Source organism: Eimeria mitis, genomic scaffold (assembly GCF_000499745.2).
Source record: "Eimeria mitis Houghton genomic scaffold, Emh_scaff17, whole genome shotgun sequence".
Taxonomy (NCBI): domain Eukaryota; phylum Apicomplexa; class Conoidasida; order Eucoccidiorida; family Eimeriidae; genus Eimeria; species Eimeria mitis.
In genome coordinates, this window is record NW_024015083.1 from 5,001 (window position 1) to 20,641 (window position 15,641).

Genomic DNA, 15,641 nt, shown 5'->3' on the forward strand with positions numbered 1-15,641 from the left:
CTGCGGCACCTTGGGCAGCAGCAACACGGGTTGCAGCTGCAGCAGCGAACCGCCACAACAGCATCAGCTGCAGCAGCAGCAGGAGCAGCTGCTGCAGCAGCAGCAGCAGCAGCAGAAATCTCAAAGCTTTGATTTGCTTCTCTATCAACAAGACTTTCTACTACCGCCGCAGCAGCAGCCCCAGGAGCACTGCCTCTGCATGCACACAGTCATACAAAAAAACTAGCAGCAGCAACAGCAGCAGCAACAGCAGCAGCAGCAGCAGCAGCAGCAGCAGCAGAAGATGTACCGCAACCTCTATGATACAGACTGCATCACCTGGTCCCCCCAGGGCCGAGTGTTTCAGGTGGAGTATGCAAAGCAGGCGGTGACGCAGGGTACCTGCTGCGTCGGGCTTCGCTCGGATAGCTACGTGGTAAACCCTAAACCCTAAACCCTAAACCCTTGCTCGGCACAGCCGCACTCAAAACCCTAAACCCTAAACCCTTCTTCGACAGCGCTGCACCTCAAACCCTCACATATAACCTCTAGGGTTACCATCAAACCACCCCGAATGCGCAGCAAACGCCGAGCGCCTTTTTCTTCTCAGGGTTTAGGGTTTAGGGTTTAGGGTTTATGTTTTTTTTTTTTTTTAAGGTTTTATGCTCGCTGAAGAAAAGCCCCTCCAAGCTGGCGGGGTACCAGCAAAAACTTTTTTGTATCGACGACCACATTGGCGTTGCAATCTCGGGCATCACGGCGGATGCTAGTAAACCCTAAACCCTAAACCCTAAACCCTAAACCCTAGGCCCTTTTGAAACCTTATAGATAGGCCGAACAGCCTCGCCAAACCCTAGAGATAAACACGAAACCCTCAGCTAACCAGAGGGATAAACCCTAAACCCACCAACGCCAAACCCTAGAAATAAACCCTAAACCCTCAAGCTAAACCCTAGAACTAAGGTGCTAAACCCTCGTTAGAATAAAATTAAAGTCCCCAGCTCTGCCTATGGATGGATGTGCCGACATTCCTTCTGGCCGAAGTGAGTAGGGTTTAGGGTTTAGCGTTTAGGGTTTAGGGTTTGGGGTTTGTATTGCAGAGGTTCTGTGCGAGATCATGAGGAACGCCTGCCTCCAACACAAATTCACCTACGACACGGAGAAGCCCGCCGCCAGACTTGCTCTTCTTGTGGCTGACAGTGAGGGTTTAGGGTTTAGGGTTTAGGGTTTGGGGGGTTGGGGGGGTGAAGGTGGGGAGGTGATTTACTCGACTGGTTCTGGCGAAGCTCCCTGTATAAACCGTAAACCCTCGTCCGCTTGAACCCCTCTTAAACCCTAAACCCTAAACCCTAAACCCTCGTGTTTTATGTGGGTGCAGAGTGTCAGAACAACACACAGAGAAGCGGAAAGAGGCCGTATGGTGTGGGGCTGCTTATGGCTGCATGCGACGCCTCGGGTCCCCGCCTCTTTGAAAATTGTCCTTCTGGCAATTACTCGGAATACAACGTAAACCCTAAACCCTAAACCCTAGAATACACTGTAAACCCTCACCCGAAAACCCTCGGGAGCATACACAGGTGGCACGCAAAACCACTTGCTGACTCGCTCGCATCGTTTAGATATGAAGATTTAGGGTTTAGGGTTTAGGATTTAGGGTTTAGGGTTTAGGGTTTAGGGTTTGGTGTGATGCAGGCCATTGCCTTCGGTGCGCGATCGCAAGCCTCGAAGACATACCTTGAGAGGCACTTTCAGACTTTCCCCTCTGGTAAACCCTAAACCCTAAACCCTAAACCCTAGACCTGCGACTAAACCATAAACCCTAGACGTCAGTGAGGATACATAAACCCTAGCTGCTGGCCGATTGCCTCGTGGTGCACTCGGCACACAGCCCGGGGTGATGATAGGGCTTCAGCGCACCTTTACTTGCAAGCTAGGGTTTAGGGTTTAGGGTTTAGGGTTTGGGGTTGTGTGTACAGCAACGTTAGACGACCTTCTTCTGCACGCCGCAAAGGCTCTGAAGGCTTCCATGGCAGCTGACACCGAGTGGGTTAGGATTGAGGTTTCTTATTCGAATTTCTAGGGTTTAGGGTTTAGGGTTTAGGGTTTAGGGTTTTGCAAGAGCTTGTGTTGTAGGGCCCAAAGCTTGAGGCCGCAATCCAAGGCCGCATTTGTGGCTTGGGGTTTAGGGTTTAGGGTTTAGGGTTTAGGGTTTTGGTGTTTTGCTCTTCTCAGGCTGACGGCTGAATGTCTCTGTGTTGGCATTGTGGGTCGCGGCCAGCCGTGGCGCGGTGAGGGTTTAGGGTTTAGGGTTTAGGGTTTCGTCTTCAGCGGCTCGGTGCAGCAGGCAGCGTGTAAACTGCGATTTCTGCGGATAGAATAAACCCCATAAATAAGGGTTTAGGGTTTAGGGTTTAGGGTTTTGTGTTGAGGGTTTCTGTATGCAGAGCTGAACCACGAGGAACTGCAAACACTTGTGGACCGTCTTGCGGTGCGTCTTTTAGGGTTTAGGGTTTAGGGTTTAGGGTTTGAGTCATCGATATCTTAAGTTGCTGTGCTGCGCCCGTAGGAAGTGGCTTAAAGAAACAAGGGTTTAGGGTTTAGGGTTTAGGGTTTAAAGTGTAGGGTTTGCGGTGCATGTGCAGAGCTCTGAGGCTGGGGGTGAGAGCGCGGAGATGGTTGTGGACAACCCCGAGTAGAAGAGCTTCAAACCATGCGTCGAGGGTTTAGGGTTTAGGGTTTAGGGTTTGGGGTTTAGGGTTTGGGGTTTAAGATACAGTAACCCAACACCTTGGACCTTTTTCGGTGTGTCTCTAGACACAGACCGACTGAAACGCTGAAGGACTTGTTTTGAGTTCATCTGCCTAGGGTTTAGGGTTTAGGGTTTAGAACAGTGCCTATAGTCTCGGGGTTTAGGGTTTAGAGAAAAGGTCTATAGTCTAGGGTTTAGGGTTTAGAATAAGGTCTAGAGTCTAGGGTTTACGGTTTAGGGTTTACATTGAACCCAAGTGTCTAGGGTTTAGGGTTTAGGATAAGGTCTAGAGTATAGGGTTTAGGTTTGGTTTGGGATACGTTTTCTAGGGTTTAGGGTTTAGGGTTTAGGGTTTAAGCCTCAAAACAAGAGAAGGCCAGAGTAAAGCCTGTACGCTTTGGGCTCGTCGGTTGAGATTAGGGTTTAGGGTTTAGGGTTTGGGTTGGCGGTTTTCGGTTTCCTTCTGTATAAAAATAGTTTATTCACAGAATAACAATGGTAGTATTAGGGTTTAGGGTTTAGAGAATACTGTGTAGGGTTTAGGGTTTAGGGTTTAGGGTTTACGGTCCGCTCGGGGCTTACGGGTCCACCGTGGGGCCTTGGTGGTGGCGTTAGTTGTGCATATAGAGAGGAGCAAAAGGTTTAAATTGAGTGTATACTGCCGGTTTCTAGGGTTTAGGGTTTAGGGTTTAGGGTTTAGGGTTTGGAGAATGGGGAAGGCGTCAAAGGCCCGCAAGCGCAAGGGCCGTCGCCCCGACGGCCTCAAGGCAATGGATGAAGACAAACCCCAAAAAAACAGCAAAGGGGGGGTTGTAGCAACACAGGCGAGCAAGAAAACCTCTAGGGTTTAGGGTTTAGGGTTTGGGGTTTAGGGTTTAGGGTTTAGGGTTTAGGGGCCCCAGGGGCCCGCCAGGCACTGATGGGGGCCCTAATTGCGCTCAAAACCACGGTAAACGTGGTTTGTAGTCTAGGAATGGAGGTTTAGGGTTTAGGGTCTAGGGTTTAGGGTTTAGGGTTTGGGGGTTTCTGCAGGACGATGAGGACGGAGAAGGAGGCACCTCGAGCCACAGCGTGTTCAAGGTGAGTGGCTGAGCGGTCTTCTTGTTATCTTCCTAAACCCTAAACCCTAAACCCTAAACCCTAGATTTGTTCTATGTATGTTGATGAAGTTGTCTAGGGTTTAGGGTTTAGCTGCTGTTCTTAACACTGAACCCTGAGCCATATAGACCCCCCAAGTATTGTATGCCTCGCTAAACCCTAAACCCTAAACCCTAAACCCTAAACCCTCATGAGTGTGTTTTCAGCGCCATGCGGCTGAGAGGAAAGCGGTGAAGCAACAAATAGCAATACTGAAGCAGCGCAGAAAAAAACTGCGAAAGAAATTCCCAAAAGAGGCAGCAGAAAAAAGAGAAATAAATAAAAAAATTAAAACCCTTATAAAAGATATAACAGAAAAACAACAAAAAGAACTCAAAGAACTCGGAATTGCAAAAAAAACAGAAACAAATGATTTCGCTGAAGAAGAAGATGTAGACATGGACAACTAAATAATTACGCTGCAGCAGCAGCAGCAGCAGCAGCAGCAGCAGCAACAGCAGCAACAGCAGCAGCAGCAGCAGCAGCGGCAGCAGCAACAGCAGTATCAATGAATGACTCTTGCAGCAGCCAACGCTGCTGTTTATTTTCTATAGTTTTGTCTCTCATGGACTTTGTCTTCCCAATGTAAACCCTAAACCCTAAACCCTAAACCCTATTTTGTTCCTCTTTGTCTGGCTCCAAACGAGCCGATGATTTGTCGTTTAGGGTTTAGGGTTTAGGGTTTGCATCCCTTGGGTTTAGGGTTTAGGGATTTGAAACATCGAGCAGTATGTAACCCTAAACCCTAAAACCCTAAACCCTAAACCCTAAAACCCCAGCCTAGTGCTAATGGTTGCCAGTGGAACTCCTGAGGGTTTGTCTCTTCTTTAATATAAAGCGGTGTCTCCTCTTGCGTCTCTGTTGCTGCTGTCTCTGTTGCTGCTGTCTGTGTTGCTGCTGTCTCTGCTGCTGCACCTGCAGCTCAGCTACACACATTGCTGTGTTGGTTGCAGTGTACAGACAGCAACAGAATCTAGAGAGAAAGAGAGACAGAGAGAGAGACAGAGAAAGAGAGACAGAGACAGCAACAGAGGCAAAAGCAGTGTATTGAGAGGAGAGCAGCAGTGTGTTTATTTATAAATAGATAACAACAACCTTCTCTTGAAGGAGAAAGAAAAACAGTTTGTTTATAGAAAGAGACAACAGCAGTTTGTTGATAGATAGACAGACGAGAAAAGGGTAGTGATATATACAGAGACAGCAACAGTGTCTTGATATAGATAGAGAAACAACAACAGTGCTTTTATAGATAAAAAAAAAANAAAAAAAAAACATTGTGTTTATAGAGAGAGACAACAGCAATGTCTTTATAGAAAGAAAGAGAGAGAGAGAGACAACAACAGTGGGTTTATAGATAGAGAGACAGGAATAGGGTCGTGATAGAGAAACAACAATAGTAGCTTTATCTTAATAGAGAGAGATTACAACACTGTCGTCAGAGAGAGAGACAGAGAGAGACAGAGAGAGAGACGGAGAGAGAGACAGAGACAGAGAGAGAGAAAGAGACAGAGAGACGGAGAGAGACAGAGACAGAAAGAGACAGCAACAATCTATTGAGAGAAACAATAGCGACCCCTCTCCCCACCACCGCAGCACAAAGAAAGTCAAATTTTGCAGCTTTTTCATCAAAATCTATAAATTTGTATTATTTGTCGATGAAGCAAGAGCACCATGTGTGTGTTTGTATTTGTTTATTATCTGTTTTTATTTGTTTATAGCGTGTTTCTATTTGTTTTTAATAGGCTTATAGTATGTTTACGTTTGTTTAGGTTTTGTTGTATTTGTATATTTGGTGCAGCCATCCCCCCTTGAGGGGCTGAAACTTTTAAAAGATACAAAAGGAGATAAACTGCAGACAGAGGTTTTGCCTTTCCCAGTGACAGTGATTCACTCTGAAGCTGCCAAAACCCTAAACCCAAAACCCTAAACCCTAAACCCTAAAGCCAAGTGGTACGGGGAAGCTGAATGCCCCTCAGGAGTTTGAATGGGTATACTTCGGGCCTGGGCTTGATCAAATGCCTTTGTCTAGCCATCTTGTAACGAACATAGGGCTTAGGGTTTAGGGTTTAGGGTTTAGGGTTTAGGGTTTCGGGGGCGTTGAGGCTTCCTGTTTGTCGCTTGTTGCCACCCACCCCCCCAGCTCCCCCCCGAGCAGTGTTTCTGAAGCTGGTGTAGGCTAGTTTACCGATCAGCCTGACGGTTCTTTCTTTCTTGTTTTTGTTTGAATTTGTACTTTTGCATAGGGATTGTTTTCCTTGGAGATCTCTTTCAGCAGAGTGTGTGGAGGCAGTTCTGGTGGTTTGCAGTAATAAAAGTGCTGAAATAACCAAGCCAGTGAGCCCCAAGGCTCGTGTTGAAGCCGGTTCTTGCATGTTCTTCATTACACTCGGGAGATACTAGAGAAGAAGTACCAAAAGGAGGCACAGCAGAGATGCAACAGGCGGCGCGCCGGCCGGCTGCTGCATGTTAATGGGGCTTGACAGACAGACCATTGCCAGCTAAAGGTGTTTCGTTGAAATGCAGAACTTATGTGAAGACCGTTTCTTTTCCTTTTCTAGCGCTTTCTTTTATTGCAATATGTGTTTGGGTTTCGCATAGAGGCCTCGAAGCGCCGCCCTTGCCGGTGCACCTGGCGGCTGTGGTCTATCGAGCAGATCCCTCCAACTCTCCCTCTTCTCCTCTCTTATTAAAATTAAAATGCTGCTCTCTCGCTCTCACTACACCTGCAAAAGCCACGGACAACCCCACTGACTGTGTTTGCTGGTTCGTGGCTGAGGTCACCTAGGTGACCTTCCCTTGACGAGCGACTGTCTCTCTATGGAGCTTGTCGCTCTGCTGAAACTTCCTTCTCTTTATTTCGTGTTGCTGCGGGTACGAAAACAGTTCAGATACGCCTTATGACTGCTGCACACGCGTAGCAGTTGGCGCGAGCCGAAGGGTTGCAGCAGCAGTATCTGTTCGCAGCACACACCTGCTGCATGTATTTCAATATATTGGTTTCAATTAATTTCCACCAACAAAAAAGAAGCTGAGAAGCATTGCATGACTTCCAGCAAAAATGGCGTCACTCACGCCGCGACACAGGTGGATGGTGTCGCAAGTTGTTTCTTCTTTTGACTTAACGGAGTTCGAACCCCTTGTTGAAAGCAATTTTAGAGAGCAGTTTGCCTCGAAAGTCGATCCATTCCTAAAAGGAACTTCAGAAACACAGCATTTACTTTTTTCGTATCAAATCAAAAGCGGCTCCTCAGCCGCACAGTCAGATATTCCAGGAAAGCTAACCTGCTCAGGTGCGCAGGCGATGAGAAACGAACAAAGAACGCAACACATCTCTAACTTAGCCTTGAAAAGTTCGACGCAGAGCATCTGCATCAAAAAGAGTAGATATAGAGTAGAAAAAGAGTAGATATAGAGTAGACTGAGACGTAGAAATCAGCAGGAAGCTACCAGTACACAGTTGAACAACAGTGTGCAAAAAAGTTCAGCATTTCTCACGCTTGTTGAGGCGCTCGCGCACAGGCTGCCGGTGGCTTTCATCTCCATATCGGGGTTTATCGGTGGCTTTGCGGTACAGAAGGAGTTTCAGAGGAACCCGGCTGTAAACATGTTTACTTCATTCGAACGATTCCCTTCGGGAAATCGCTCAATCTGAACACAGCAGCAGACACTGAGCTGCTCTTCGGCGAACTCCCAGAGTCGCCTCTTCAGGGTCTCCACACCACATTGTCGAGCATCTTCCTTCCTGCAGTGGAGCATTTCGATAACTCTGACTGGTAAGCTGACTGGGAAACAGTGTGCATAAAGACTGAAATCAGCAGTCAGCGCAGGAACATGTCTTGCCTTCAACTACTTTCTCCTACCGGGGAGTTCACAAAAAGTGGCATTTTTCGCTTGAGCCAAAAGAAAGAGAGGCCGCAACGATGAAGGAATCGAGGGTCAGCACTGCCTCCTTTAGCCGTTCATCCTTCGCTCCTCTTGAATAGCAGTGGACAGTTTAGATGGCGTGCCCGCAGGAAGAAGTGTCCTCAAGAACAGCGTAATGAACTCCTTTCATGTACTCGTACTTTCTGCAAAGAGCTGGGAGATGCAATTGATTCCCTTGCTCATGGCATTCAGCTAAGGAAGCCAGATCCAAGGTGAATGGGGGGACCACTCGTATACCCTGCCCAATCCTACACCCCAAACCCTGAAGTGTTGTGAGATTCTTTTCTGTGGTCACGCATCCATCATTTCAAAAACAATATCGGCACGATTCACCCCCTGGTGCTGAACTTCTACAGGTTCTCTCTAGCTGATATAAAGAGAGATTACACTGCTTCTGCCAAGGACCCAGACGTGGTGGAACACTTTGAGGAACTATTAGACGATTGGTGTCGGCAGATTGAGAAATACCTGGGAACTTCACTGGAAAAGGGAGTAAACCAGGCTGACATTGGCCCCCGCAGCGAGGCAAGCTCCTTCTGAATATGTGTCTTGTGGCGAGTTCGGGTGGCCTCAGATCGACAGAGTTAGAGGTTTCAGCCTGGGTATGAGTTTACGGTTTAGGGTTTAGGGTTTTAGCTTTGTGTTGCTCAAGAACTCCCTTACTTTCTGCGCGTAGATTGAAATCTGGAGGAGTCGAATGCGAAAACTGAGTTCTATAATTCAGCAGCTGAAGAGCGATGTCTGCCACACCGTGTTTCAAGTGCTTCATGCCGTCACGAAAGTGGGTCAACATCGCATTAAATTCAGTAAAAAGGTTTAGATAAATTAGTTCAATTAGAATATCGTTCTATACCTGCCTTTCTGCAAAATTCTCTAGTGTCTCGTTTCTCTATGGGGAAGCTATACCCCGATAAGCTGAGGCTCAACTAGCCTCGAGCCATGCGAGTGTTCATACGAACAGGTGACGACTGGAGTTTCCCCCAAGTCGCGCCAAGCAGTTTTCCACACTCTTCGGCGGTGCAAGCTGCTTGATGTCGCCATTACCGAGGCCTTCAACGAAGCCAAGGATAATGTGAAGTATCTAACAACGCTGGAAAGATTCGTAGATCCTCTGTACTCGGGTACAACTCGCCAGCTGGTCTACGCTATATATATGTCATACAATAGTATTCTCTCGCTTTCCCTGCCTGCCCTGCTGGCTGCAACTTGTATCAAACAACAGAATGAAAAGAGATAGTAGGCTCTGCGAAATGCTACGTCTTTGTCGCCTTCAGGAACCCCCGCAAGCATCCTTGAAAGCCTCAGCCCGCTTATGAGCGCGATAACGATGATTTATTCTATATCGCGGTACTATAACACAACGGAGCGCATGGTTGCCTTCTTCGCAAAAATATCCAAGCAGGTAAGCTGCTGTTTCGGCGTATTGATGTGTATCAGCCTCCAGATGTAGTAGTAGCAGGACTGGCTGCCTATGAAGTGCTTAGTATCTATCTATCTATATAATATATATAATATATATAATATGCATATATATATATANATATATATATATACATGCCTCCTGTTGATATGTGTGTGTATGGCAACATTGCTTCAACGCAGATGATAACGAATTGCCGATCGTGGCTTACGGGTGGCCAGCACCACGAAGCGCTGTGGGAGCGGGAACCCGCTGTTATCATCCCCATGTTGGAGTACTGTTTAATGCTTAACAACGAATACCATGAACAGTACCGGGCTACCCGGGAAAACCTGATAGAAGTCCCAAAGGGGAAGCAGCTGGACTTGTCTGAACAAGAAATCTTCGGCAGGATGGACTTGTTCTGCAGGAGGCTTCAGAAGCTGATAACCATGGTAGATGCGACTTGGGCTTCTTGCTTTGCTGGGACGTTGTGTTCAGCTCTGGCGCGTTTCGAGGTTTCACTTTAGACTGCTGATGGCGAATGTATTTCGTTGTCCTATTTTGGGTGTATTCTCGTGCTTGTGATGCTTTTGACAGTACTCAACGGTTCAGCAATTCAAGAATATTGCGGAGCAGAGATTCGAAGGGATGGATGTATTTGTGGATCGTTTTAAGGTGCGTTAAACTGGCGAGCAAACAATTGTTCAAGCACGTCTACTACCACAGCACAAGATGCTGCCCGTGTATGAAACACTCACGTGCTGTGTGTGGGTTCCACGGGCTTGACGGCTTTATATTACTTAACTGTTTATACTAATAATATACGTGTTTGGAAAAGCACGCTCGTTGCTTTGCTGTGGACTCAGTCTATTTTTAATGACTTTAAAGTCAAGCGCCATGACCTCCTAGACTTCTACAACAACCGCTTTGACCGAGATTTTGTAGAGTTTTCCGTTCGTATTTCGAACTTGGAGAGCGACATGCTGCCACAGATAAACATGGTACATAGCGTCGGATTCCTGTGTTAGGTCACAGCGTGTTTCTCTTCTGCTGGCAACTGGTTTCATGGGAGCCGCAAAATGTTTATGTTGGAATGCAGATATTCGAGACAACTTCGTCAATCGATGAATCGCTGAGGCTGCTCCAAAAGCTGCAGGAAACCGTCTACAGCGAAGGCCTCAAGGCAGAGTTGAAAGGCAAAATCAGCCTGATTATTCATCGCTACAGCATTGAACTCGTCCAGGTAAGAACGTATCCCAACATTTCCCGTAAGAGTGATCCCTCCTCTTACGCTGCCCCTGAAAAGATGCTGGTTTCGTCTCCAAGTTCACGTGCAGATTCAAGAGGAATACGAACGGCGCAGGACCACCCCGCCACCGAGCAAAGACATGCCGCCCATTCCTAACAATATTATATGGGCTCGGGATCTGTTGAAGAAGATTGAGGTAATCTTCTTGGAACAATGTTTGGCCTGCGGGAAACATTTGGGCCTGACTCACAGTGCTGCTCTCTGCAGAGTAGCGAACGGAGAATGAGAAAAAAAAAATAAAGAAACCGTGTAGTTACGGGCAGGCCTTGATGTTTTGTATTTTATTCTCAGGATCCCATGAAGCAGTTTCAGCTGTATCCGTCTGCTCTAGCAACAAAAGAGGGAAAACGCACAATCAAGCTATACAACAGAGTAAGCTTTTAGCATGCTGTTGCAAAATTGGATGCATGGATATGTGATCTTACCGAGTGTGGAGTGCACGCGGGGTGTTTCAAGGCTATATACACGGATTTTCTAGCTTTTGCGGACAGTAGACAGCGTGTGTAAGCTACATAAGAATTTTTGGAATCTTCGTTTCTCCCCAGGTGGCTGAGACGCTAGTTGAATACGAACTGAGGTGGCATCAAGCATGGACTGATTGCGTTCAAGCCACAGCCGACTGTTTGAACAGTAACCTCCTTGTGAGGAACCCAAGTACGGGAAAGTTGTCGATTAACTTTGATAGTGATATTTCACGGTTAATTCGGGAGGCGAAAATCATGGAGAGGATGGAAATGGAGATACCCGATAGCGGCCGTATAGTTTTCCTGAGGGGGAATAAACTCAAGTGGTGTTACGACGAGCTGAAGTTCATTCTCGATGTGCGCAAGCGTCACATGCACCTTCTAGTTCCCTTTGCGATAGAAAATGGAGCTTTTGGCAGTATGCATGCGCTGCCCTTTACTTGCACGTGAATGCCGCACTGCGACCAAAACAAGATACACACTTTGGCTCTGCCGGGCATCTGTGGAGAGGAACAATGGCACTCCAGACGCATTGATGAGTGCGGTTAACAGGAATGCTATGCTGCACCTCAGGAATACCAAAGGGTATCTTCAGCAATTCGACCGGTCACAGCAGGCCTCCTACAAAGGCATCTTGACAATTTTGAGAAGCACCTTAATCCAGGTTTGCATAGTTTAACGTGGGCTTCTCTAAACATTGAAAGCTTCTTGCAGTCTTCAACCAGTGCTTTGGAGAAGCTGGACCTGCTGGTTGTGACAGTTAATGACATTGTGGAGAACAGGATTGAGAATAACATAAAGGTGGGTGTACCCCTCATTCAGTGAACACATGATATATCCGCTTGATGCATTCAAGTACATAGCCGCATCTGCTCATATGATGCTCTGCAGTCTTTGGGTGAAACTCTCCTAGTCGATCTACCCGCCCCAGGGGAGGTAATATCTCTCAATCGATTTGTCGAGATGCAAGAGCATCACGTTGCCAAGTCAGCTGAGCTCCTTAATGCACGCTCTCTGGAGATCGAGAATGCCGTCAGAGACCTGCTGGAAGTTATTAACAAGCAGGTTACGGAGCACCAGGGTGATCCTGTAAGCGAATGCATTTGGTTGCCGGCTAGAGGGACGCTGTAGCTGCAGCTTTGCAAAAGCAGTTCCACATAAGGAGTCAGGTGAGGGTGTGGCATCCCCACAGAGCATATCGCATGAAAGCGCAGTACGGTGTCCGCTCAAGATTTCTTCATGACGTTGCAGATTGTTTATAAGGAGGAAGCTGAAAAAATTAATTCCCAATACGAATGGAACCTGTACAAGGCCATTCTGCTTGCCACCCGAAGGTCCTTTGACTTTCTGAGGCGCCACATGTACTCTGCTCAACAGGGTAATCCATCGTGCTGGTTCCTTCCTAGCCGAGGCGCAAACTCGTGCTGTTCAAATATACTTCTGCACACTATTGTGGAATCGGAGCCAGTCACTGTATATGCATTTGTCGCTATTTTTGCTTGGTGTTCGCTTTTCAGGTTCAGGGGCATCTAAAGCTCCTGTGAATGCCATATTTGAAGTGGACATTCAACTGGACGGCACGGGGGTGCGGCTTCACCCGTCCATCGACGAGTTTCAAGAAGCTATAAACCGCTCAGCAGTTGCTGTCCTCAACTGTTCAAAGTGCATTCGGCAGTGGGGTACGGACGATAAAAAAAGTGGGGAGGAAACCCCTGCTTCGTCCAGGCCTAACGGCTTTAGTTCGCGCATTAAAGACGAAAGGGATATACAGAAGGTCCTGCTGGGATTTTTCGGGTCTATTCAAAACATTCGAGATGAAGTGGCCAAGTATCTTGTCAAATTTGATGTGAGGCCCTGCAGTTACGTTTTGTGTCGTTTTAGTCCAAGTGTTTAGCTTACCAAACGACCCGCTTGTTTCAAGTGGTGGGTTCAGAAACGGTAGCCAGTTCTCGGGTTTCCTTTTTTTCAGGTGTTCAAATGGTTATGGATGGAGCCTTGCAAAGATAACTACGTGGCCTTTGAGAAACAGAACCCGTCGTTGGAAGACTTTGAAAAGAAACTAAAGAGTTTCCAGGAAGTTGAAACTCAGCTACAAAAGATGGAACAAGCCAAGCCCATTGGAATGCTCCTAATAAACAGCTCCGCCCTGTACCCTCAGGTAGAAGTTGCTTCGAGCTGCCTGAGTGATCTGACTAGAAGAATATTCCTCTTTGTATTACCGTATTACGGGAGATTTACTTAAGAGCTTAGTTCATGCAAGCATATGTAGGATACGTCGGAAGCAGAGAACAGTTTCAGGCGTAAGGGTGGATAAATGCCGTTTTACCTCAGGTGTCCATGCGTGCATCAGATGAGGCATTCTGGTCACTTCCCTCTTGATGTTGCATGTTACTCAGCTGATAGAGCTAGCTCGCCGATGGAATATTTATTACCTCAGCAAGCTGCACGTTACTGCAAAGGAGCGCCTCGAAGCATTAACGGAACAAATAAGACAGGGGTCCAAGGGCCTGCACCGTCCAGTTACTGATATAGACGTATTACGGCACGTTATGGATACACTCACATCGATAACGCAACAGGAGTCGGGTAAGGCAACATTTTCGTCAGCCACGCGCAACTCGTAGCTGCCTTTTAGCACGAACATTAAACAGTTGAAAATATCTTGTCCCTGTGATTATCCTCGGTTCGTTGCAGACATAGAGGCACAATTCGAACCCGTCTTTACGATGTACAGTATGATAGATCGGTACCTGCCTGGCAATGTGACTCTCATCGACAAGGATGAACAAGACCAGAGGTTGCTTCTCCGCTCCTCGTGGTCAAAGCTGATCGAGGAGGCGCAGGAAGCCCAAGCAAATTTGCAGAAGATGCAGTCTACATACAAACGAGAGCTCATTCTCAATATAAATACGCTGAAAGCCGATTCCAAGCAATTCCGTGAAGACTTCGTCAAGAATGGGCCTGCGTGTCCCGGCATAAAACCTAGGTTAGCAGTAGCACACGTTTCTTGTATTTGAAGCCTTTCACCTAGGCAGCTCCACGTCATGCCCCTAGACGTGCGGCCCCCAGAAAACCTCTGCGCGAAGCTGTGGCTGTGCTGATACTATCTTAAAGGGATGCCGTAGAGCGAGTGAAACGGTTCAAGGCAGAATGCGATGTCCGAGCTCGCAAACAAGAGATCTACCATGCGGGAGAGGAACTTTTCGGCTTCCCCCATCAGGCGTACCCAGAGCTCGAGCAAACAAAGAAGGAGCTAGCGAACTTGAGCCTTTTGTACGATATCTATGTTCAAGTGAGCAGGCGCAAACTTTTTCATGAGGATGGGTTCTCAACAAAGCAGAGTAACTGCTTAGAAAACTTCCATGTGCCTAGCGAGAGCGTGGTGGTTCGTGTTTTTCCTTTGCAGGTAGTAGATACGATTAAAGAGTGGAAGGACATTTTGTGGGCAGAAGCCCCTCCCCAAATTCCTTTCATGACTGAAAGAATTCAGTACTTTTCGGATGCTTGCAAGCGGCTGCCCAAGCAGCTCAAGACGTCTGATGCCTTTGCTGAATTAAAGAAAGAAATCGATGATTTCACAGAGGTACTCCACTTCACAGCAGCTTGCACCCGTGCCAATATATGCAATTGTGGGGAAACTAGTGCAATTTGATATATATATATATATATATATATATATATATATATATATATATATATATATATATATATATATATATGTGCACAAATAATGGTGTTTCAGGTTCTCCCACTATTAAAAGAGCTGAGCAAACCTTCCATCGTGGCGCGCCATTGGAAGCAAGTGGAGGAAATTACTGGAAAATCTCTTGGCATCGACAATGAAATGACACGTCTGCAGGCCCTGGTCGACGCAGACTTGCTTCAATACAAAGTACATACCGGGCTAAGGGTTTTGTGTTTAGCGTAGAGCATTTAGCATCGCCTTTTCCTACAGCCGTTAGACTCGGGGAGTTTCTTTCAGAGCTCGAGTAAAATGCAATCTCACTTCTCCCTAAGTTGTGGTCAATTGGCTATGCTGGCATAGGATGACATATTCGACATCTGCGAGTCAGCAGACAAGCAGCTGGTGATCGAAGGAAAACTGAAGGACATCGAAAACATGTGGAAGTCGTGCATGTTTGAATTTGGCAAATGGAAAACTCGGTAGGTTACGGCACGGGATATTTCAGTTTTAGCTGGAGCTTTTCCCTTTGGCACGCTACGGGCAAAGCCTTGACTCTTCATGCATGCAAACTCCAGCAAGACCTTATCGTCATCTACTCAGAGGTTGACCGAAAAGCTTTCCAAGGTTTCTGCTTTCTGTTTTATAGTGACTACTACTGTATCCTACAAGGAGGACGTGTGGCTGAGGTCCAGGAGCTACTTGAGGAGTCTCAAATGACATTAAACGCAATGAATGCCATGCGTCATGTCATGCCATTCAAGGAGAGGGTTGTGAACATGCTCAGCACTCTCTCGGATGTTGCAGGCAAGTTCTAGCCACCATACGTTGCTGTCTTTGTGCTTTCAAGCGTACGCGTAACTTTTCAGGGGCCAGTGATGCTCTTCGTCTGCCTTGTAGACCGTGCACTGGCCTGCAGACACTATCGAAAGTTGGACCAAGGTGCAAGTCCTTTGGACGTCACTGGAACCTGTTTTCACCGGAGGAGATATCGC

At 47.1% G+C, this 15,641-nt stretch overlaps 3 protein-coding genes across 3 annotated transcripts; all 3 read left to right on the forward strand.

Annotated features, from left to right (window-relative positions):
- Window positions 1-283: 283 nt before the first annotated feature.
- Window positions 284-2,675, forward strand: EMH_0015580 (proteasome subunit alpha type 1, putative; the record flags this gene model as incomplete). Its single annotated transcript, XM_038022340.1, has 9 exons — window positions 284-367; window positions 637-748; window positions 1,080-1,178; window positions 1,358-1,485; window positions 1,672-1,744; window positions 1,956-2,022; window positions 2,212-2,267; window positions 2,424-2,467; window positions 2,622-2,675. The coding sequence occupies 9 exons, from the start codon at window positions 284-286 to the stop codon at window positions 2,673-2,675; spliced, it is 717 nt and encodes a 238-aa protein (XP_037878194.1).
- Window positions 2,676-3,438: 763 nt separating this feature from the next.
- Window positions 3,439-4,377, forward strand: EMH_0015690 (uncharacterized protein; the record flags this gene model as incomplete). The annotated part of the gene is made up of 3 exons (XM_038022341.1): window positions 3,439-3,573; window positions 3,761-3,808; window positions 4,291-4,377. The coding sequence occupies 3 exons, from the start codon at window positions 3,439-3,441 to the stop codon at window positions 4,375-4,377; spliced, it is 270 nt and encodes an 89-aa protein (XP_037878195.1).
- A 2,546-nt stretch (window positions 4,378-6,923) lies between these two features.
- Window positions 6,924-15,464, forward strand: EMH_0015800 (uncharacterized protein; the record flags this gene model as incomplete). The annotated part of the gene is made up of 24 exons (XM_038022342.1): window positions 6,924-7,155; window positions 7,440-7,638; window positions 7,879-8,001; window positions 8,146-8,281; window positions 8,751-8,910; window positions 9,064-9,191; window positions 9,392-9,643; window positions 9,828-9,866; window positions 10,058-10,192; window positions 10,291-10,434; window positions 10,529-10,636; window positions 10,792-10,872; window positions 11,046-11,321; window positions 11,538-11,765; window positions 11,856-12,053; window positions 12,216-12,342; window positions 12,482-12,810; window positions 12,934-13,122; window positions 13,361-13,550; window positions 13,659-13,950; window positions 14,079-14,256; window positions 14,371-14,547; window positions 15,010-15,128; window positions 15,296-15,464. The coding sequence occupies 24 exons, from the start codon at window positions 6,924-6,926 to the stop codon at window positions 15,462-15,464; spliced, it is 4,209 nt and encodes a 1,402-aa protein (XP_037878196.1).
- Window positions 15,465-15,641: the final 177 nt, after the last annotated feature.